Genomic DNA, 23837 nt, shown 5'->3' on the forward strand with positions numbered 1-23837 from the left:
TTCGAAAAAATATCGGACTGGTTTCCCAATGGCTAGAGTTTCGTGTTCGTTCTACCCCGAACTGCATTGAACAAATACTCGCTGATGCAAGTGACTAATCAGCGATTGAGTAGTCAAGCTATACTGGAACTTTTCGTTTGTTTACGAGCATTATTTACGTTGAAGTTCGACAGTTACAGTGGAACCTTGTTTATCCGTCCCTCATCAACACGGATCTCCGGATCCTGATAGTTTTTTTTTTAATTTAGTAACTGAACAGTATTTGATAATGCGGAGGTCTACAGACAATGACTGTAATGATGATCTATTAGCTGACGAATTTGGCTTTCGATGTGACGACATTAAGACAAATACAGAGGCCACACCGCTACTGGGCAAAACATTAATTCATTTAATGTAGGTTGATTCTTACAAAGATGAAGACAGCAACCAGCCACTATTAACAAAGCTATTAATTAGTAACATTATTAATAGTGGCTGGTTGCTGTCTTCTTCTTTGTAAGAATCAACCTACATTAATTGTACACAGCCACGGTCTCACCATGTCAGGTATAGACAAAATAGCTTTGATTTATTTGAATGCCTGGTACGAATTACTTCGACCGAGTTAATTACTGGTGAAATGGCTGCTTGATTGTCGTGCACTTAACAACATTCGAATCTGGGTGAAAACAAACTTACTAATTATATCTGGGTATAAAACTAACTGTACTTTTTTCGATATTTGGTCAAAATTTATCTAAAATACTGTTCAATTTGTGTGTTTACGCGAAAAAAATACAACATGTGTTTTTACGTTGTTCTCATTTTATCCTGAATTACCGAAGTATCCATATTTTCGATAATTTGGATGACCTATAGACCCACTTAGTTCGGCTAAACGAGGTTTCATCATAATTGTTTTTTTGTTAACACGGAATCATTCTTTGTTCTCTCTCTCTCTCTCTCTCTCTCTCTCTCTCTCTCTCTGTCTCTCTATCTCCGTCTGCATAAGCAATACCGCATTTCGCCATCAATAACATTCATGATTCCGTGTAGTCCACGTTGTTCACCAGACAATTTGTAATCAGCAAACAGAAATACATGTATTGTGGTATTCCCTTACAGCAGCTGCACACATACATCGGATTTTCAGTTTTCTTTGCCCATGAAATATAAAAATAGCATCATGGCTACTAGCCACAACTAATAACATCTGTTAATTCTTGGGCTTACAAAGCGAATAATCATATAGGCCTATTAAAGTGTCAAGGAGGTCATAGAAGCTCGACTGTCTTCGTGAAGGTGGACAGCGAATCTCTCTTAAAAAACACCCTGTCCCATTCCATTAAAGCACTTTTTACAATGGCATTTTTCTCGCAAAACCGCGTTCGGGCTGCTTCCACTGCACCGTGAAACTAAAATGAAAACAATATGTCCAAAATTCTGGTTTCTCTCGCTACTTTATATTTAGTCTTCCTTAAGGCGTAACTAGCATACTTTTTTTTATATAAATCTTCCAAAGTGTTCATCACTTTTAAAAACACAGGTCTTTTAATGCCGAGCTGCAAATGAGAAACCGTAATGAATGTACAAGCAGCGTGTTGTGTGGCAACTACTGGCGCACTAGTGGTGAAATTGACTTGTGCCCTCTCTATAAAGGTACACATTTTGGTTACAAGTTATTAAATTGTTGTACATACAGGGTGAACACTAATAAAACGGACAAACTGCAGGGGCGGATTCTCGACTGGAAATGGAGGAAAAAAGGTCCTATGAAATTGTGTCCGGGAACGCACCGTTGCCACGGTAGAAGGTGCTGACGAATGACAGTTCCTCTGACCACGTGTCATGTGTTCCTTGTGATTTGGAGGCTGTGTGATTGACGCAGCTTACTGTAAGCAGGAGAAAGGTGCGGCATTCATGTCGGGAACAAGCCGAGATGGTATTTGTGCACAGCCAAGCAGATGGCAACAGCCGTGAAGCAGCACGGCTGTACCAAAAAGAAGTACCCTCACAGACTACAACCACACCACACAACATTTCATGCTCTTCTTGGGCTTTTGTGTCATCATGGGTCCTATTAGACAGACGGAAGTGCAGGGAGGCGGCGGACTGTGCGTAGACCATATTTGGAGGATCGGATTCTGCAAGATATTGAGACGAACCCTAGTACAAGCTCCAGGCAAGTGCCCTCCCCCCCTCTCCCCAACGTGGTCTAAGCCAAAGTACGATTATGTTTATCCTGCATGACAACCGCTACTGTCCCTGTCACCGGCAATCCCATGTAGGTTACTCTGAACAACTGTTGAGATGTGGATGCGATGCAGCCCTGTACTGTGTTCCGGGACAATTTGTTGTCGCAACATGCACACCGTCCATTTCCAGACACATGTTCATAGGACGTTTTTTGCTCCACTTCCAGTCAGGAAACGTCCCTGTCGTTTGTCGGTTTTATTGATGTTCACCCCGTGTATATATATATATATATATATATATATATATATATATATATATATATATATGGCGACCAGTGACATTACTAATGTCCATATTAATGAGCACATGACCTTCGCAACAGAATACGTTGCCCTCAGAAGAGATGCTCAAAGCGACCTCCCTGCACGTCCAAACATTGCGCAACCTGCCGGATCATACAGTTGTGGATCCTTCGCAGCAAAGCTACGTCCACAGTAACAAGAGCAGCATGAACACGCGCTACCAATTCTTCCACATTCGTCGGCGGGGTAGAGTACACGTGCTCCTTCAGGTATCCCCACAAGAAATCCAGGAGATTTAGGTCAGGTGAAAGCGGTGGCCATACAACTGGAGCTCCACGTCCGAGCCATTTCCCTGGAAATGTTCTGTCCAAATACTGTCACACATTAATTCCAGAGTGTGGAGTTGCACCATAATATTGGAACCATATCCTCTGCCGAACATGTAACCATATCCTCAGCCGAACATGTAGTGGGACATCTTCCAGCGCATCAGGCAGATAGTTTGAGAGGAATGCATATCTTCGTGCAGTCAATCGGCCACTCAACATATAGGAGTCCAAACACCTGTCGCCCAGACGTTGATACCAAAGCAAACTTGATATCCACGGTCGCGGTGGACGCGTAGGTTAACCTCACAGCAGGGCCGGCCGCGGTGGTCTAGCGGTTCTGGCGCTGCAGTCCGGAACCGCGGGACTGCTACGGTCGCAGGTTCGAATCCTGCCTCGGGCATGGGTGTGTGTGATGTCCTTAGGTTAGTTAGGTTTAAGTAGTTCTAAGTTCTAGGGGACTTATGACCTAAGATGTTGAGTCCCATAGTGCTCAGAGCCATTTGAACCATTTAACCTCACAGCAATGGTGGGCATTGTGCATATTTAAGACACCCACACGAGTGAATGCTGCTTCATCCGACCATATCACGGTGTTCACGAAGTCATCGTTGGCTTCCTGTCGGAACCATTCGCAAAAATGCATCCGCTGATAGCGATCTGCAGGATGCAGGTGTTGCGTGAAAGCATAATGATAGGGGTGCAGCCCGTGCTCGTGCAGAACGTTAACGACCATGCGTTGCGAGACACGCACCTGCCTTGCTACGCTACGTGTACTTCGCTGAGAATCTTGGTGTACGACCTCCAGAATAGTTGTCTCAGTAGCTGGAGTACGGCGAGTCCGTAGACGATATCTGTCACGCGATGGTGGAAGGAGAGAACCTGACACCCGAAGGCGCAGCGCCAGACGACAAAACACATGTTTATGCGGATGGCGTCCACGAGGATAATGGTTCAAATGGTTCTGAGCACTATGGGACTTAACAGCTATGGTCATCAGTCCCCTAGAACTTAGAACTACTTAAACCTAACTAACCTAAGGACATCACACAACACCCAGCCATCACGAGGCAGAGAAAATCCCTGACCCCGCCGGGAATCGAACCCGGGAACCCGGGTGTGGGAAGCGCGAACGCTACCGCACGACCACGAGCTGCGGCCTCCACGAGGATATCTAGCAGCATATTCACGAGCGGCAACTCCAGCCCGGTTATCAGATGCACCAAGGACCAGAAGCATATCCACATACTCATCGTTTGTGTATACCATACGTCTGCCACACTGGTTTAGAGGTTTACAATGAGAAAATTCGATACGTCTACACACGTACACTGGAGCCTGTCACGGGCTCGTTACTCCGCTCGCAACTAGTCCCTGTCTGGTGGACAGCGCATACCGTATAAACACGCCGTCAGTCCTGAACGCTGTTCCACCTTACGCTCATTACCCCTCTGACAGATATTTTTCTGCATGATTCATCCCGACACCGTTAACTGTGAAATGTTCGGTTTCGAATTACACTGTTTCCCTAACGGTAATAGACGTGATGTTTCCACAATCCCATCGATAGAATAATAACAATAGTAATAATAATAATGCATTGAGATACGTACTAAACAACATGCGGTTACCAGGCTCATTGATGAAAGGCATAATTAGTGGGACCATGGTGGTAACACATACAGATATTAATCGAGTTTAAATATTTGCAAAGCACGTTGCTAGTCCTACTGGTAACGTAAGGCCCTAACGAAATGTAATGGGCCTGAACGAGGCAAGAATAATAGCTGGTACTAATCTACGGGAGCATTGGACGAGGGTACAAAGAAAACAGGTTTCGCATCTAGGAGATGAAGTGGTGCGAATAAATTCACGAAGGGCTACCTCCAAAGCTGTTTTTGAACCATCGACCTCCTGCATGCTAACCCAAAGCTCTATCCACTACACCTACTGTACAGCACGACTAATCTGTGCTGACAGATATAGTTCCCGCACTGTGGTTACAGTGTTGCCAGATTGCGACTGTTTAACGTCCTTTTTCTGCCGGACGTACTCGCTGGACGAAATTTTGTGACACACACATATATATATATGTGTGTGTGTGTGTGTGTGTGTGTGTGTGTGTTCGCATATGTCTGAGATGGTTGGATGGATAACGTGTCTGAAAGCCAAAATATGTAAAACAAAACTTAATAGCTTCTCTCTCTCTCTCTCTCTCTCTCTCTCTCTCTCTCTCTCCCTCCCCCCTCCCATCTGTCAAATTTCAACAAGAGCGAAATTGTTAAAATCTATTTATGAACGACTATTACGAAATAAGCATCCGCACACTATTACGAAATAAGCATCCGCACGGAGGAGGGAAGGGTGGTGGTGGCCAGGGGAGAGGGGGTAAGGGCGAGAGATGGCACTTGCCCCTCCCTCCCTGGAATTTCGAGTACACAGTTTTTATTCTTTACATTATTATCATACAATTCTCGAACTGGTTTTGCGTGATTCCGCTAAACCGGTCATAAAAGCCAGTTGCTTACATAGCATTACGTGTCCGATTGCCGTGACACAATACTATGGTTCTCGAAACTGAACAACTAACTTGTTGTTGTTGTGGTCTTCAGTCCTGAGACTGGTTTGATGCAGCTCTCCATGCTACTCTATCCTGTGCAAGCTTCTTCATCTCCCAATACCTACTGCAACCTACATCCTTCTGAATCTGCTTAGTGTATTCATCTCTTGGTCTCCCTCTACGATTTTTACCCTCCACGCTGCCCTCCAATGCTAAAGTTGTGATCCCTTGATGCCTCAAAACATGTCCTACCAACCGATCCCTTCTTTTAGTCAAGTTGTGCCACAAACTTCTCTTCTCCCCAATCCTATTCAATACCTCCTCATTAGTTACGTGATCTACCCACCTTATCTTCAGCATTCTTCTGTAGCACCACATTTCGAAAGCTTCTATTCTCTTCTTGTCCAAACTAGTTATCGTCCATGTCTCACTTCCATACATGGCTACACTCCATACAAATACTTTCAGAAACGACTTCCTGACACTTAAATCTATACTCGATGTTAACAAATTTCTCTTCTTGAGAAACGCTTTCCTTGCCATTGCCAGTCTACATTTTATATCCTCTCTACTTCGACCATCATCGGTTATTTTACTCCCTAAATAGCAAAACTCCTTTACTACTTTAAGTGTCTTATTTCCTAATCTAATTCCCTCAGCATCACCCGACTTAATTTGACTACATTCCATTATCCTCGTTTTGCTTTTGTTGATGTTCATCTTATATCCTCCTTTCAAGACATTGTCCATTCCGTTCAACTGCTCTTCCAAGTCCTTTGCTGTCTCTGACAGAATTGCAATGTCATCGGCGAACCTCAAAGTTTTTACTTCTTCTCCATGAATTTTAATACCTACTCCGAACTTTTCTTTTGTTTCCTTTACTGCTTGCTCAATATACAGATTGAATAACATCGGGGAGAGGCTACAACCCTGTCTCACTCCTTTCCCAACCACTGCTTCCCTTTCATGCCCCTCGACTCTTATAACTGCCATCTGGTTTCTGTACAAATTGTAAATAGCCTTTCGCTCCCTGTATTTTACCCCTGCCACCTTCAGAATTTGAAAGAGAGTATTCCAGTCAACATTGTCAAAAGCTTTCTCTAAGTCTACAAATGCTAGAAACGTAGGTTTGCCTTTTCTTAATCTTTCTTCCAAGATAAGTCGTAAGGTCAGTATTGCCTCACGTGTTCCAACATTTCTACGGAATCCAAACTGATCTTCCCCGAGGTCGGCTTCTACCAGTTTTTCCATTCGTCTGTAAAGAATTCGCGTTAGTATTTTGCAGCTGTGACTTATTAAACTGATAGTTCGGTAATTTTCACATCTGTCAACACCTGCTTTCTTTGGGATTGGAATTATTATATTCTTCTTGAAGTCTGAGGGTATTTCACCTGTCTCATACATCGTGCTCACTAGATGGTAGAGTTTTGTCATGACTGGCTCTCCCGAGGCCATCAGTAGTTCTAGTGGAATGTTGTCTACTCCCGGGGCCTTGTTTCGACTCAGGTCTTTCAGTGCTCTGTCAAACTCTTCACGCAGTATCTTATCTCCCATTTCGTCTTCATCTACATCCTCTTCCATTTCCATAATATTATCCTCGAGTACATCTCCCTTGTATAAACCCTCTATATACTCCTTCCACCTTTCTGCCTTCCCTTCTTTGCTTAGAACTGGGTTTCCATCTGAGCTCTTGATATTCATACAAGTGGTTCTCTTCTCTCCAAAGGTCTCTTTAATTTTCCTGTAGGCAGTATCTATCTTACCCCTAGTGAGACAAGCCTCTACATCCTTACATTTGTCCTCCAGCCATCCCTGCTTAGCCATTTTGCACTTCCTGTCGATTTCATTTTTGAGACGTTTGTATTCCTTTTTGCCTGCTTCATTTACTGCATTTTTATATTTTCTCCTTTCATCAATTAAATTCAATATTTCTTCTGTTACCCAAGGATTTCTATTAGCCCTCGTCTTTTTACCTACTTGATCGTCTGCTGCCTTCACCACTTCATCCCTCAGAGCTACCCATTCTTCTTCTACTGTATTTCTTTCCCCCATTCCTGTCAATTGTCCCCTTATGCTCTCCCTGAAACTCTCTACAACCTCTGGTTCTTTCAGTTTATCCAGGTCCCATCTCCTTAAATTCCCACCTTTTTGCAGTTTCTTCAGTTTCAATCTGCAGTTCATAACCAATAGATTGTGGTCAGAATCCACATCTGCCCCAGGGAATGTCTTACAATTTAAAACCTGGTTCCTAAATCTCTGTCTTACCATTATATAATCTATCTGAAACCTGTCAGTATCTCCTGGCTTCTTCCATGTATACAGCCTCCTTTCATGATTCTTGAACCAAGTGTTAGCTATGATTAAGTTATGCTCTGTGCAAAATTCTACAAGGCGGCTTCCTCTTTCATTCCTTCCCCCCAATCCATATTCACCTACTATGTTTCCTTCTCTCCCTTTTCCTACTGACGAATTCCAGTCACCCATGACTATTAAATTTTCGTCTCCCTTTACTACCTGAATAATTTCTTTTATCTCGTCATACATTTCATCTATTTCTTCATCATCTGCAGAGCTAGTTGGCATATAAACTTGTACTACTGTAGTAGGCATGGGCTTTGTGTCTATCTTGGCCACAATAATGCGTTCACTATGCTGTTTGTAGTAGCTAACCCGCACTCCTATTTTTTTATTCATTATTAAACCTACTCCTGCATTACCCCTATTTGATTTTGTATTTATAACCCTGTAATCACCTGACCAAAAGTCTTGTTCCTCCTGCCACCGAACTTCACTAATTCCCACTATATCTAACTTTAACCTATCCATTTCCCTTTTCAAATTTTCTAACCTACCTGCCCGATTAAGTGATCTGACATTCCACGCTCCGATCCGTAGAACGCCAGTTTTCTTTCTCCTGATAACGACGTCCTCTTGAGTAGTCCCCGCCCGGAGATCCGAATGGGGGACTATTTTACCTCCGGAATATTTTACCCAAGAGGACGCCATCATCATTTAATCATACAGTAGAGCTGCATGTCCTCGGGAAAAATTACGGCTGTAGTTTCCCCTTGCTTTCAACCGTTCGCAGTACCAGCACAGCAAGGCCGTTTTGGTTAATGTTACAAGGCCAGATCAGTCAATCATCCAGACTGTTGCCCCTGCAACTACTGAAAAGGCTGCTGCCCCTCTTCAGGAACCACATGTTTGTCTGGCCTCTCAACAGATACCCCTCCGTTGTGGTTGCACCTACGGTACGGCCATCTGTATCGCTGAGGCACGCAAGCCTCCCCACCAACGGCAAGGTCCATGGTTCATGGGGGGGACAACTAACTTATATTTATAAAAATGGAAATTTTAGAGCGAACGCCCATGATTACAGCCCACATGATGACCAACTAGGGCATTATAAAATTTTGTAGGAGTTAATAGTCTGTGTCTCAGAATTATGTTCTTCGAGCTATATGTATAACAAATGATACATGTTAATTTCATTATCTCTCAGTATATGTCTTCAATTTACTGCAAATAAGGACTCCAGAGAATTTTCTTTTAACACCCGAATTTCCCACTATTAATGCAAATTTTTTTTCCAGGCTATCAATGACTGTAGAAAGTACCAACAGACAACACTGACCTCATAATACATATATATGTGATAGAAATACCAAAAAGAAATCCTGAAGTCATGAGAAGAATTTTTTAAATTGAAACTGGAGCGAAACCTCCGCAGGGTACTGCGTAGGTGGAGATGCGATTTTGATACTTTGTTATGACTGCTAGTCTCCAGTAGCGCTTTATGCACTCTGGCCACGGGTGATTAATGCCGGTTTATTTAGGGATGGGGTCCGTGACATAACAGCCAGTGATAACGGCGATATTAATACTCTGCATTAAGCAGGAGCGCGAGCGTGCAAACAGTTTCCTGAGAGCTGTTCAATTTTAGTTGTTAGATCACGGCCACGCGCTAAAAATACCGCCCAAACGGTGAATCACTGTTTCGGGAGAGAACACAGAGTGCAACATTCATTAAAAGCAGCCAAGCTTTCTAGAACACGGGCGTACCCGAGGCGGCCAGCAGGGTGGTCGCGAGGCATATTTTCAAACGGGGACACGCGGAAAGCGAGAGAATAACAACCAGACCGAGCTCTCTCCAGTACACTTCACCCAGTTGCCTCCGGACCGTCTGTCAGGCATTTACTGGCCAGCATCCCGTACCTTGGATGATCGCCGTCATTCCTCTCACGAAAACACAATTATACGTAGGAAATAACATAAATCTTATGCTGGGTGATTTTACACCCATACAAGAATAAAAGTTCATGTAACCGTAGGCGCAAAAGCTCTTAGTTTCACATTGAAACTTCATGTTCAACACATGTGTTATGCATTGTAATCCAAAAAGTGTCATTGACTCATAAATTCATAATAAATGTTCGAAATGATACCCCTCTTGCTTCCGCATACGCACGCATTCAACGAATCATCGACTATCGCACCCTTTCAAATACTATCAGACGGTGTCGAATGTTTTTGCAGACGCGATGATACGACAATGCAAAGGTTCTGATCTGGGTCTGGCTGCTGCATAAACCAGTTGTTGAAGATGCCACCCAGAGATAAAGTACAAGAAAGGTTTTAGGTTGGGAGAACATGCAGGTAATGTAAGTGACCCTCCCCTATCCATCCATCTGTCATGGTAGATACCAGCCAGTGGACCTCGAACAACGAGACTAAAATATGCTGAAGTCCCGTCATGCACAACTCAGACGTTTCTTCTTATTTGTAGGGGAGAGCTTGGAGAGTTTTCGGCATAAAGTCCTTATAGGCAGCACCTGTAAGACGTAACCTCTTACCAGTCAGTCACCTGCAATTACAGCCTACACAGTTATCTTAAACTTATGCTGATGTCTAGGATTTAGATAGGCCCATACGTGATGCTCGTAGAAATATGTTATTATGTAAACGTTGCCATCTAGTTTACAATGGTTCCAGTGAGTCTTTGAATGACTGCAACATACAGCCATTAGGATAGAACGACTGAAAAGCCTTCTTTGATTGAGTGCATTGAAGTTGTTGGATTATATGTGAAAAGCCGTTGACGGCAAACTTTCATTAATAAATCGAAAACGAAAGATTTTTCGAACATATATGCATATGAACTTATTTCTTGTTTTGGTGTAAGGAACCAATTCCCAAAGTCTTTTGAAAGTGTTTCTGGATCACCGTGTACAGTATGGGTGGATTTTCCACTGTCAACGTTTAACTCGCTTTCTTACATAACTATTTGGAACTACAGCAAAATATACATACAGTCGCCAGGTGCGAGAATAGGACACGCGATCTGAAGGTTCCGTAAAAGCTCAATTATGTATATAGACAATTCATCCATCCCAGGAACAGAGAATCTCGACGATTTTTGCCTATTATCGAGATAACGTTCCTGGGAATTCCAAGATTTCAAGAACGTTTTAATTTCAATTTTGAAGTCGGATGGCAAATGACAAAAAAATACTTTTTTCGTGTTAGGCATAATCACAAATTAAGATTTTTCTTTACCTGTATTGTCAAAGCTTGCTTCTTGTCAATTTTCATGACACTAAATCAACCGTAAGTAACCTAGAGGCTTTCATGAGTGAGTTAGTGAGTATCTTTTGATTGCATTGTGTTGAAATCTTAAATTATTTGCACTACCAAAGGGCCGAAGACCTTAGTATGTGACACGAATTTCAACTTCATACGTCAGCCCGATGCTCAGAACGGTCTTGAGACAGACAATGTGATCCTGTAACGGTTCCGTTTTTACCGATTGTGGTACGGAACACTAAGAAGACTATGTTGTTTTTGCTTACAAAAATATTTTCGTGATTTGGAAAGAAAGAGGAATATTGTATAAAGTTCCACAGAGGTAATTAGAGACGGAAAACATATTCGGATGGGAAAGTACTTCGGCCTTGTCCTTTTAAAAAGTATCCTTCCGTCAGTCGCTTTAAGAAATTTAGGAAAAGCATGGAAACTCTATAAATCTGGATGGTCTGTTAGAATTTGAACCGCCGTCCTTCTGAATGCGAGTTCAGTTTCTTAAGCACTGCGCCGCCTCGCTGAGTTTTATGTTATCGCCCCATAAAACGTGAAACACCTGGTTAAAGGGCTAATTCTACAAACACCATTTCCACTTTTTTTCCTTATACAAACTTTTCCTTAGCTGGGGTTTCTGACACTCAAACAGAACGGTAATTTCGGCAGTTTAGGTAGTCATTATACGGGATGCGTTGCACTGACGCTAGCTATGCTGTTATCGGAATTAAGTCAATGTTTTTTCTGCACAGGTTCCGGGATTTTATTGTATGCACGCCGTAAGAAATTTACCCTGGTAATATGTTTCCATCAGTTCTCTTAGGGACAGTTTCTCTATAAACAGCAGCAGTTTATCTATATCATTGTCCTCGCTGGAACTGCGACTAAATGTATGCGTTCCTTCATCCATAATAATATGGTCCCATCCGACACGGTTGTGAGAGTACAATCTATTTTCTGTGACACATAACAATAATTTAGATAGGTTAGCATATTGTCCAACACTAAAAGGAATGTTTCCTCTTCGAGTGGCACAATAAAGAGTGGTTATGACCAAACTTTAGTTACTTGAGCCCGAGTAGACGGAAAACTATTTACCATATGGGTACCCAACTTTCTCTGAAGGATTTACGTTGTTATCAGTGTTAGTGTCACAACTTGCCGTTAGGCGCCGGTACTGGTACGGCGACATAGTACTGAAACACAGGCATCAGTGAGCCACTGCAGCTGCAGACAGTAAACTTGGGTGTAGACAAGGTGAGCAGGGCTTTACTAGTAAAGCTTTTTTATCAAAACAACAGCAACAGTGTTGATGTTCTTCGTGGCTATCGACAATTAAAGGAATACAGAGAGGAACCGGGGTTGAATAATATGATTCGGAAATCAGAATTAACTGGCGATTTTGGAATTGCTCCTGGGTGAAGAAGTTATTGTTGCCACAGCTGAGAATGCTGGACGCAATGTGCGATCGTCAAACCATGTACGAACTCATGACCACCAAACATTCCACGGTCCGCAGTTGTTTCGGGCAGCACAAGGGCAATCTCTAGTGCGGTTACAGTCCGCCGTGGATGCAGATGGTCGTCACACTGAGCAAAGTTTGTACGCGAACGTAAACATGGTACGCCATTAACAAATGTTACCCTCGCGTGGAAATTAAAATCCGTTTCTTTCAATGGTTTATTGGTTATTTCTGTTCCGCATGTCCTTACAAATGTGACCACAACGTTTCATTGTCCTACGATCACTCGTCTGTTATGGGGACTCACTCAAGTAGCAAAAGTTTAATTATAACCACCCTGTATAATTATATACCGAGTCTGCATTGTTGTGCTTCACAAATGATGAGTCACTGTAACTATTCTATTAGCAACTTTTGGTGCTAGAATCTTCGTTCTATACATACAGTTTAGTATGTGGCGTACGACACTCTACCCACTGGTTTCCACATACTCCACACTAAATATTAGACAGTGTGAACAGAACGAAGATTAACAGTGCTTGGAACATCTCATTATTGACAACATAATGTACTTTACTACTTGTCAGTTGTAGTTTACGATGGATTTTTATCTACTTGACGCCACAGGCTTTGCACTGCCCTGTGAATTGTTTTAAATCACTTTATGATACCTGATGGTGATCTAGGATTGAAACCGGTTGTAATAAAGAAGTATTTGTTAGCAGTTCTTTGCAAGTGCAACTATGAAGTGTTTTAAATATTCATGGACAGTGGGACACACCTTCACAAAATATACAAGAAGTCTAAAAGTTAATGTGGTAGCTCTTCTTAATCAACTTTTTCTGATGGTAGGAGCAAGTATATAGATTTATAAAAGAAATCTATTTGAATCTCCCTAAGTGAACTGGATGTATCTCATTTTTATCTTATTTTAAACTCGTCAGATATTCGTTTAGAATACTGTTGTTTCTCACATTTTCATTATGCTATTTTTGTTTACAAACGTTTTTCGTTACAGATCCAAACTTTCTCTCTGCGAAATATCCCACTCAATATTTCACAGTCTTCAGTTTTTAATTATCTCATACACAATGTTTTTTTACATCCATTGGCATCTGTGGCATTTTTTCCTGTTATTTGAATATATTATCGGGAAACCAGCCCAACGTGGTACTAGTAACGCATAAGCGCGCCTTTTCCGACGTCACATTAAGTTGCTTATTTTCGAAATACAGTTCTTCATTACTTCGCTTTTTGTATGCAACATTCTTTTGGTGGCCGTAACTTCTTCTTCGGATCATTGTTACATATTATGCATAGCTTTCTTCGTGTCCAAGTCAAGACACATTACAAACAAACGTAGGGTACTTTACGGGTGCTATTTCGCTTGTAACGGTATCGCCATTTTGTTACATGTTGTTGTAAGTCAATTATTATCCGCAAATTAGTTATAAAATTTTATTGTAATCAAATAGGAAACTTACAAGAACATCATTTTTCGACATAGTCTCTTTGCGTTTCAATGCACTTGGTCCATCGTTGTACAAGCTTCCCGATGCCCTCATAAAAGAAGGTTCTCGGTCGAGCTGCGAGCCAGGAATGCACCGCTTCTTTCACTGCTTCGTCCGAGGCAAATCGACGGCCCCTTAATGCCTGTATGAGTGGACAAAACTAGTGATAGTCAGAAGGGGCAAGATCGGGACTATATGGAGAATGATCCATTACTTCAAATTTGAGTTTCTGGAACGTTTCTGTAGTGTGGGCAGCAGTATGCGGACGGGCACTGTCGTGCAACAACACAACACCTTTTGACAGCAATCCTCGGCGTTTGCTTCGAATTGCAGGCCGTAGCCTGGCAGTAAGCATCTCACTTTAACGTACACTGTTTATTGTTGTGCCCCTTTCCCCGTAATGTTCCAGTACTGGCCCTTATGCGTCCCAAAAAACAATAAGCATCAGTTTTGATTGTCTTCTTGCACGGAGAATTTTGATGTTTCCGTTCCATACTCTGCCGTTTACTCTTCGGCTCGTAATGATGGATCCATGTTTCGTCACCAGTAATGATCCTGTCTAAGAAGTTGTCCCCTTCGTTACCACAGCGATCCTTTTTTTTTTTTTTTTTTGCAGATGCCCAAGCGCGTTTGTTTATGCAACTATGTGAGTTGTTTTGGGGCCCCATCTTGCACAAACTTTATGAAACCCAAGTCTGTTGTGGATGAATTCGTAGGCAGAACCGTGACTAATTTGCAGACGATGTGCCACTTCGTAAACAGTTTATCGTCTGTCCAATAGAATCATTTCACGTGAACGCTCAATGTTTTCTTCATTTGTGGCGGTAAACGGTCGTCCGGCTCCTTCATCGTGCGTAACACTTGTGCGACCATTTCGGAATTTTTCAATCCATTCGTAGACACTCCGTTGTGGCAAAACACTGTTCCCGTACTGTACCGAAAGTCTTCGATGAATTTCCGTCCCTGACACGCCTTCCGACCACAAAAAACAGACGGATTACTGAACGTTGCTCTTCTTTGGTGCAATTAGACAGCGGAGCAGCCATGATTAACAGCATGGCAACGATAACGAAACTAACCTAACAGCTTGAAAACTGCAAAGATATAACTACGAATACACAAAGCATGCGTCATCAATTTAAAGCGACAGTACTACCAAAATAAACAAAAATATAACTAAATTGCGGATAATAATTGACTTAACCTCGTACATCTTTAGTTATCTGAGTTACCATTAGCATCTTTATTTTCCAAAGTTTAGTGGTGTGTGTGTTGTGGATCTGCTATTTCATTACTTCACTAATATCTACGTACACGGACATATGTAACAGTTACAACAAGGAGGCTACATACAACTGAAATATAATTTCTATCGCTTATTATGTACATGGTGACAAACAAATGAAGAGGGTTGCACCAGAGAGCATTCAGTGAAAGCGTGTTGACTGGTCTACTTGCACTGCAAGAGATCTGATTCTGCCACAGCTATCTGTTTTGGTGTTGACACACAGAGATTAGATTTCTGATGGTTTCAAATAGTGACAACCATGCTTTGACCATCATTTTATTTTTTATCACTGACGTGTTACGCTTAGTAAGAAGAATATGATCAACATTGTACTGAGGTACACTGTCCTTAGTGAGTATGATTCCGGATTACACATAATAAGTTTGTTATGACCAACAGCGTACTTAAGGACTGGCTCTGTAGTGATCAAGTTCTGAGATACGCTTAGTGGCGATGGGTTGTAGCCAACATAGAACCGAGTCTTTAGTAAGCTTGATATGAATGTGGTTGTCAATTGACCGGAAATGGTAATCACTAGATGATAATTTTATGTTTCATTGAGACCAAGGCTATTAAGAAAATTTAACGAAGCAATCTTATTGATTATTTATTGAAGTCAAGTTCGGCAGCTGTATCGCCTTCTATCGAATAAGACAGCTACATATGACAGCTTGTTTTCACTAATTTTTCCACTTTACGTGGTTTTTCATCATACTTAATTTGCTGGAACTGCATACACAATACGCCGCAATCTCTGAAATCGCCATAAGTATCCTCCAAGTTATTACTATGTTTGGATGAGCATCACTTTCAGACAGCTTCAAAATATTCAACTGGGCTGTTGTTTAAATGCTCTCAACAGCTTTTTCACATGGAACTTGGAACCATCTATTTCGCTAATTAGCTCCGCTAAATCAACATCTCTTCTATATTCGGCACCGAAATCAGCTGCTCATTTTCATATAAGTCGGGAGCAGCAAAACTTCTATCTAAAGGAGCCAGTGAATAACGTATATTAACCTGCACCTTTCTTGCTTGCTTCACCCGACATCGCGCCTCGCTCTAGTCCTCTCGCGGAAGAAATCTGGAAAAACCTGAAGCCTTTGTTCAAATAGCGTATTTGCTTCAGCACCTGCACGCCGACAATACAGATACTATACGATGCCTGCCCGCATCTCGTGGTCGTGCGGTAGCGTTCTCGCTTCCCACGCCCGGGTTCCCGGTTTCGATTCCCGGCGGGGTCACGGATTTTCTCTGCCTCGTGATGGCTGGGTGTTGTGTGCTGTCCTTAGGTTAGTTAGGTTTAAGTAGTTCTAAGTTCTAGGGGACTTATGACCACAGCAGTTGAGTCCCACAGTGCTCAGAGCCATTTGAACTATACGATGTCCCACATAAAACCGGCACGCCTCTTGTACCGGTTAACCACCTCTAGTCGAATTGCTTGTGCAGTGGGAACACTGTCTCGAAAGTTGGCTGCACTGCATTTTATCGGAAATTTAAGTGCAGCTGTGTTTTCGTGAGTCAGCTGTGGTGAGAAGCTCGTGTTACTGAGTTGTAACAGAAATGGGGCAGCTTGCCTCAGATCAGCGAAGTGATATTGTGGAGTGTTACATAAAGACATGCCCCATCGAAGAAAATAAAGAAATGTTTCAGGCGAACTGCACTGGTAAGAAACTCCCCATGACCAGCACTACTCACGATCCGTACACAAAATGGAGGGCTGTAGCATCCGTTAACAATGAACAGAGACATACGCGACCAACAGCGAGGACCCGTGAAATTACAGACATGGACATTACGAAACGTCCCCGCAAGTCGGAAGGGAAGTTATCGCAGCAGTTTGGTGTATCTCGTACATCGTGTACTACAAGATATGAAATTAAAAGCCTGTTGTGTGAGTGTAGTGCAAGAGTTGTAATTTGAGGATCAGGAAAAAAAAAAGAGTTCATTATAGTAACTGGCTGTTGACATCAACTGATAACGGTTAGTTGGACCTTTTGCTTTACTTCAACTTAGGTGAGGCCTGGTTTCACTTGTCAGGTTACCCAAACTCCCACCAAATGGTTCAAATGGCTCTGAGCACTATGCGACTTAACTTCTGAGGTCATCAGTCGCCTAGAACTTAGAACTAATTAAACCTAACTAACCTAAGGACATCACACACATCCATGCCCGAGGCAGGATTCGAACCTGCGACCGTAGCGGTCACGCGGTTCCAGACTGAAGCGCCTTTAACCGCACGGCCACACCGGCCGGCAAACTCCCACCATTTGCAGATACTGGTCGCAGGACAATCCACATATTCTGCATTACGAATCCCTTCGCTCAGAGAAGATGTGTGTTTGGTGAGCGTTATCTGCCCTGCATGCGCATTATTGGCCCCATATCTTTCAATTACGCCTTAAACAGTGCCAGATATCTAGAGATCTTTTACTCTTTCTATTCACCATTAGGGGACGATGAGAAGCTGCAATGCAGCACTCGAACAAGATGGAACAACCGCTTACACATCCGGCTAAAGTATGGTCTACATCACCAACGTGTTCCCTGACGAGAGACATGTCCGTAGAGCCCCCCAAAGTCCATGGACTTAACGTCGTGATATTTTTATTTATGGGGCACACTAAAAAGCAAAGTGTATACTGACAATCCTCGCAAAACAGACGATCTTAAACGGAACAACAGTAGAGAAATTAACGACATCACACGAAGTCAGTGATGGCTGTATGCCTATGGCAACCACTTCCAACATCTATACAAATAGGTAACTACACGTTTTTTAACGTTACTATTATCTAGTCTTTCTTAGTTAGTTTTTGTTACTTGAATCTCGGGCGTAAGGCGTACCGGTTTTATGTGGGATACCCTGTACAACACCGTGCCGAAATAACAGCACCAAGGCCACTGTTGGAGGCGAGCTAACTGAGTAAGCAGCAGTTGTCTGAGCCAAGCGCACAATGCCACATAAGCCATGTTAGCAACAGACAGCTGTTCGGAAATAGTCTTTTCCTTTCGATGTTAATTGGAGACAATGACGCTGCAGAAATGTCAAATGTGACAACAGCGTGCATTTACAGTCGCGGGCTGAGGGAAAAGCTTTTTCTCGTATGCAGAATGAAGGAATACGAGGCGTGGGCGAAATGCACTGCCTCAGCCGGTTAATTTTTAAATCTCCTTTCTTTCTCCTTTTCAAGTCAGCTTCTGTTCTCCTTCTGTTACTGAGCCTTTGCCGGGGGCCTAACCGGCCCCCCGGTACGGCTCTGGTCACAGGCATTGGTCCTGAATAAAGATGCAGAGTTGGAAAAGCGCACAAACGGTTCTCGCGGTGGCCACAACCAACTGAGCAGATGGAAGAGCAATCGTGCGGTGAGGCACGGTGCATTCTCGCTTGAAGAACTGGATCCTCCGCAGAATCTGGCGCTTATTTTCGGACTTGGGTGAAGGCCAAGCGGAAACAGAGGTCACCGGAGACGGCCGGTAAACAGATTTTTCTGAAGGAAAGAGAGGGGTTTACGTACACACGCAGCTGGTCGCCTCACCTCCAGTGCGAATTTCCGCCATTTTTCCGCTATTCAACCTTCCACCGGCAGCAGCAAAGTAGACAGTCTAGCTCTTCCTAGAGGAGGGAGCACAGCTCGCCAAAAGCCACAATTTATAGTGTCCTCTTTCTTCTGCCAACTGACGTTTATCTTTACGTTGACAAACATGTTTTCTAAGATTGTTTGAACTACACTAACATCAATGTCAAGTTTGTATAAAAGAAGACCATCCATCAGCCGGCCGCGGTGGTCTCGCGGTTCTAGGCGCGCAGTCCGGAACCGTGCGACTGCTACGGTCGCAGGTTCGAATCCTGCCTCGGGCATGGATGTGTGTGATGTCCTTAGGTTAGTTAGGTTTAAGTAGTTCTAAGTTCTAGGGGACTAATGACCACAGCAGTTGAGTCCCATAGTGCTCAGAGCCATTTGAACCATTTTGAACCATCCATCATACTTTCCAATTTATCCTTCTTTGTGAATGCGTGAAATAATGAACGTCCTAGATATACACAAGTAAACTGAAAGAACATCTAAAACTGCCTAAAAACCAAAAGGTCCTGCAAAAAATCGGTTCATGTTCAGTGTGATGCTATTCAACAATATCTGGTATTTAAGAAGGAGAATTGAATTTTCACTCGCTGCCAGCTCGGGAATAGTTAGTTATATGCTAAAATATTAGATTAATGTATGGAAAGGTAAGCGACCAGTTCAAATATAAAAGCAACACCAACACGCAAGTACTTTATGTTTTTGCCAGTCTAACTGCTTTTACATTCTTAAATATGTAAAGCACAATCTTGCTGAACTCGTAAAAAGCATGGGGAATGACAGCTGTATAATGTGCTAAAAGGCGTAAGTCTCTCTTACTACTTAAAAGCCCTGTTTTCGGACAGCAGAGTGTGTGAATAACATACAAGCATAAATCGGTAGTCAGCAGCAGACACCAAGGGCTGATAAGGATACGCTGTGACAGAACAGTCTCTATAAAGAATAAAACACAGTGCAGGAGAAGAAAAAAGAGATCAATGAACAAAATGGAGGAGTAGACAGAGGAGAAGGTAGACAGAGGAGAAGGGATAGATGGAGCAGGTACAGCAGAGGAGCACGCAAAGGCAGAGGAGAAGGAAGAGTCAGTTATCAAGCGAGAACACAAACGAGGAAAAGGACAAAGAAAAGAAGGCAGAGGAGGAGGTAGATGATATAGTGGAGAATACAGAACCAGGACAGGACAACGAGGAGGAGAAGGAAGAAGAAGAAAGGAGGAGGAAGAAAAGGGGAAAGAAGAAGAAGAGGAGGAGGGGAGGGAAAAGGAGGCGGGGAGGAGACTAAAGAAGGTGTAGGGAGAGGAGGAGGAGGAGGAGGAGGAGGAGGGGGAATATGAGGTGGAGGAGGAGGAGGAGGTTCAAAAATGGTTCAAATGGCTCTGAGCACTATGGGACTTAACAGCGAAGGTCATCAGTCCCCTAGAACTTAGAACTTCTTAAACCTAACTAACCTAAGGACATCACACACATCCATGCCCGTGGCAGGATTCGAACCTGCGACCGTAGCGGTCGCGCCGTTCCAGACTGAAGCGCCTACCACCGCTCGGCCACTCCGGCCGGCGGGGGAGGAGGGGACAAGGGAAGAGGCATATGAGAAGGAAGTAGAGAAGGTGGTGTAATACAAGGAGGAAATGACGTAGGATAGTGAATGGCCTTCGCCAAGGACTCCAATGCTACTCGGCATGCGGCATACCTGTCGGATGCACTGACTGACGACTCTGTCGGGCACGGCGGGGAACTTCTGCTTGAGCTCGTGAAAGAGCTGCATGATGGAGATGTTGGAGCAGTCACAGCCGGGGGCGGCGGCTGGCGGGAGGGGGGCGGGGGCGGCGGCGGGCGTCTCCATGGCGGCGCTCCATGCCGGCGTCCGCGTCACGGCGTCGCCGTCCGCTCCGCCAGCGGCGTCGGCATCGCGGCGCTCTGCCAACACACGCACGCTACGTCTCAACCACATTCCTCTCGGCTCTTCAATTAGGGACACTTCCCATACTTATACTACAAGCTCGTGCTTCTTTTGTATTTCACTATAAAGGCGATATTGCTACTATCATAACTCTCCAGGCAGCACAGTATGACTTTGATCCATAAGCTATCAAGAGAAAACTGGAGAATTTCGCAATTATTTTGTCGGTTCGGTAAATCACACAACGTCCCGATCAAGACGAAATTCAATGGTAGTTACCTGACAGTACCGAAACTGTATCTCGCATTCCCCAAGGAAGAGTTACTGACTGTCTGCAGTTCTTGACACGTTCACGCTGGTGTGAACCACCGGTGGCTCGCGGTCGACTCCACTAATTACGATACCAGCAATACATCAACGTATGAGGTATTACGTATCAATCAGGAGCAACAAACAACCGACAATACAGTTTTGTGTGACCCCTCAACGATAGAGCTTTCTGAACACACGAGGCATCACATAATTTGTGATTAGTTTATTGTAAAATTATTTTATCCGCTCTCTCGTTGTTTTAAAAGAATTGACTTAGAAAGTAAAGTGTCATTATATTAAAATAGTAAACGAGGGCGTCTGAATAAGCGCTCCACACTACAGCGAGAAACAATTCTCAGCACCGACGTTAAAATGTTAATCTACGTTAGCGATCTCAGAGACAATCTGAACAGTCCTCTTAGACAGTTTGCGGGTAATGCTGTCTTCTACGTCTAGTCAATTCGTCAGAAGGTCAAAATGATTTATAAAATGATTTCGGCAAAATATCTGTATGGTGCAAAAAAAAATGGTAATTGGTTGCGAGTTTGAGGTCCTCCACATGAGTACTAGAAAAACTGTTCGATTTCGGTTAAACGATAAATCACACAAACTTTTAGGCTGTCGATTCTACTAAAAGCCTAAAACCATTTTGACAGAGAACTTAGGAGCTGCAACTAAACTACTAAAGAGACTGCCTAACTATGCTTATACGTACTTTTCTGGAGTGCTGCTTTCCGGTATGGGATTCTTCCCAGACACGATTGACGGAACACATCGCAAAAGTTCAAAGGAGAGCAGCTGATTTTGTATTATCAAGAAATATGGAAGATAGATCTGACTATCGAACTAAGGTGGCAATTATACAGAAAAGGCTTTCCTTGCTATGACAAGATATTTACATGAAATTATAATCACCAACTTTCTCCTCCGAGTGCGAAAACATTTTGCTCACTTCCACCGATTGCCGCTTCCCCCACAGATTTGCGATCCTGCCACTATTCGCCTATTACCGTCAAGTAACTGTCGACCGACCGGATTTCAAGGTGTCATCAAAAAGTAATGCAATTGATTGTTTCCTCAAGCTCCTATTGGCCCCAAAGTTACCACGACGGTGGGGAATGGTGGAGGAGGGTATCAGGTTTCCAGCCCTGCCTTCCGCAGTCCACTCCGAGCTCTGAAAGCTTCAGCATCGTTGTTTGCGTAAACCCCTGTTCAGTGCTTGTGTCGTCGCACAAAATGCAGTCACCTTTGGAGCAACGCTATTCAATCAAGTTTTGTTCAAAACTCAAAAAACCTCTGGCTGAAACTTATAGAATGATTCAAGAGGCCTACGAGGAGATTTCCATGTCTCACTCGCAAGTTTCCAGGTGGATGAAACAATTTAACGAGGGCCGGAATAGATTACTGATTAAGCCCAATCTGGACGGCCGTCAACAAGTTCAACGCCCGATAACGCGACCCGTGTGCAAGCCTTGCTAAATAATGGCAGACGTGTGAGTGTTCAGTGACTAGTGGATGCGCTAAACATGTCATACGGGACTGTGTTTAATATCGTTACCGATGATTTGAGCAGGTGTGAAGTGTTTGCCAAAAACTACTTAAACCTAACTAACCTAAGGACATCACACACATCCATGCCCGAGGCAGGATTCGAACTTGCGACCGCAGCGGTCGCTCGGCTCCACACTGTAGCGCCTAGGACCGCACGGCCACCGCGGCCGGCTGTTAGACAATGTCATCAACGGCGATGAGACATTGGTTTTCGGGTACAACCCAGAAACGAAGCGCCAAAGTTCAGAATGGCAAACTCTCATGTCTCCCAAATTCAAGAAAGCAAGAATGAGCAAACAGAAAATGCAACCATGCTCATCACTTTCTTCAATCCATTCCGAGTTCGCATCGCAAGGGACGACTGTGAACGCAGCCTCTTAACCTAGGAATATTAAATAAACCAGCAGATCGCATCACCTGCATAAGGCATATGCCCACTTCAAAGTGCACACTGCACAGGACAATGCGCCGTGCAACACCGCTCTACTGATTCGGGAATTCCTAGCGGAGCGCAATTGGCAATGCTACCGCAGCCGCCGTACAGTCCCGACTTGGCACCGTTAGACTTCTTCCTGCTTCTGCACATCAAAACTAAGACGAAGGGACGCCGTTTTGGTACCACTGAGGATATCCAAAAGTTGACGACACGTGTTCTAAAGGAAATTCCAGTCACCGCCTTCCAGGAAGCGTACCAGGCATGGGGGCATCGCTGGAAGAGGTGTGTCGCTGCTCAAGGCAAGGCTGCACTTTGAATAATTTTAATAGACTGTACCATTTAGATCAATAAATTCTGTTGTACAGACACAACTACATTACTTTTTGATTACGGCTTACCGGCCGGGGTGGCCGAGCGGTTCTCGGCGCTACAGTGTGGAACCGCGCGACCGCTACGGTCGCAGGTTCGAATCCTGCCTCGGGCATGGATGGGTGTGATGTCCTTAGGTTAGTTAGATTTAAGTAGTTCTAAGTTCTAGGGGACTGATGACCTCAGCAGTTAAGTCCCATAGTGCTCAGAGCCATTTTTTTGATTACAGCTTGTTTGTAGTCCGAAAATTCGTATCACCAAAATTGCTCCATTCTTATTCACTCAAACTTACATGTTATTTCAGTGAAACAGTTTTTATGTGCCTGTGATATACACTGATGAACCAAAACATCAAGACAACCTAAACAGCAGCATGTTGGTCCACAGGACCAAGTCTATGTGACAGGGGTTCGGAAAGTTCTTCGTAGGTTCCCCGAGGTACCTAGCATGCATAGGTCGCGCAGTTCCCGTAAAGTAGAGGCTGG

At 43.6% G+C, this 23837-nt stretch overlaps 1 protein-coding gene across 1 annotated transcript in view; it reads right to left on the reverse strand.

Annotated features, from left to right (window-relative positions):
• The window catches only part of LOC126234922 (TGF-beta-activated kinase 1 and MAP3K7-binding protein 3), a 359286-nt gene extending 338687 nt beyond the window's left edge, over window positions 1-20599 (reverse strand). Inside the window, exon 1 of the mRNA XM_049943662.1 lies at window positions 20475-20599. Within this exon, the coding sequence (XP_049799619.1) occupies window positions 20475-20549 (75 nt within the window). The 5' untranslated portion in view covers window positions 20550-20599. The remainder of the gene's footprint in view (window positions 1-20474) is intronic.
• Between the last annotated feature and the right edge of the window lie 3238 nt (window positions 20600-23837).

The sequence above is a fragment of the Schistocerca nitens genome, chromosome 2, assembly GCF_023898315.1.
Source record: "Schistocerca nitens isolate TAMUIC-IGC-003100 chromosome 2, iqSchNite1.1, whole genome shotgun sequence".
Classification (NCBI taxonomy): domain Eukaryota; kingdom Metazoa; phylum Arthropoda; class Insecta; order Orthoptera; family Acrididae; genus Schistocerca; species Schistocerca nitens.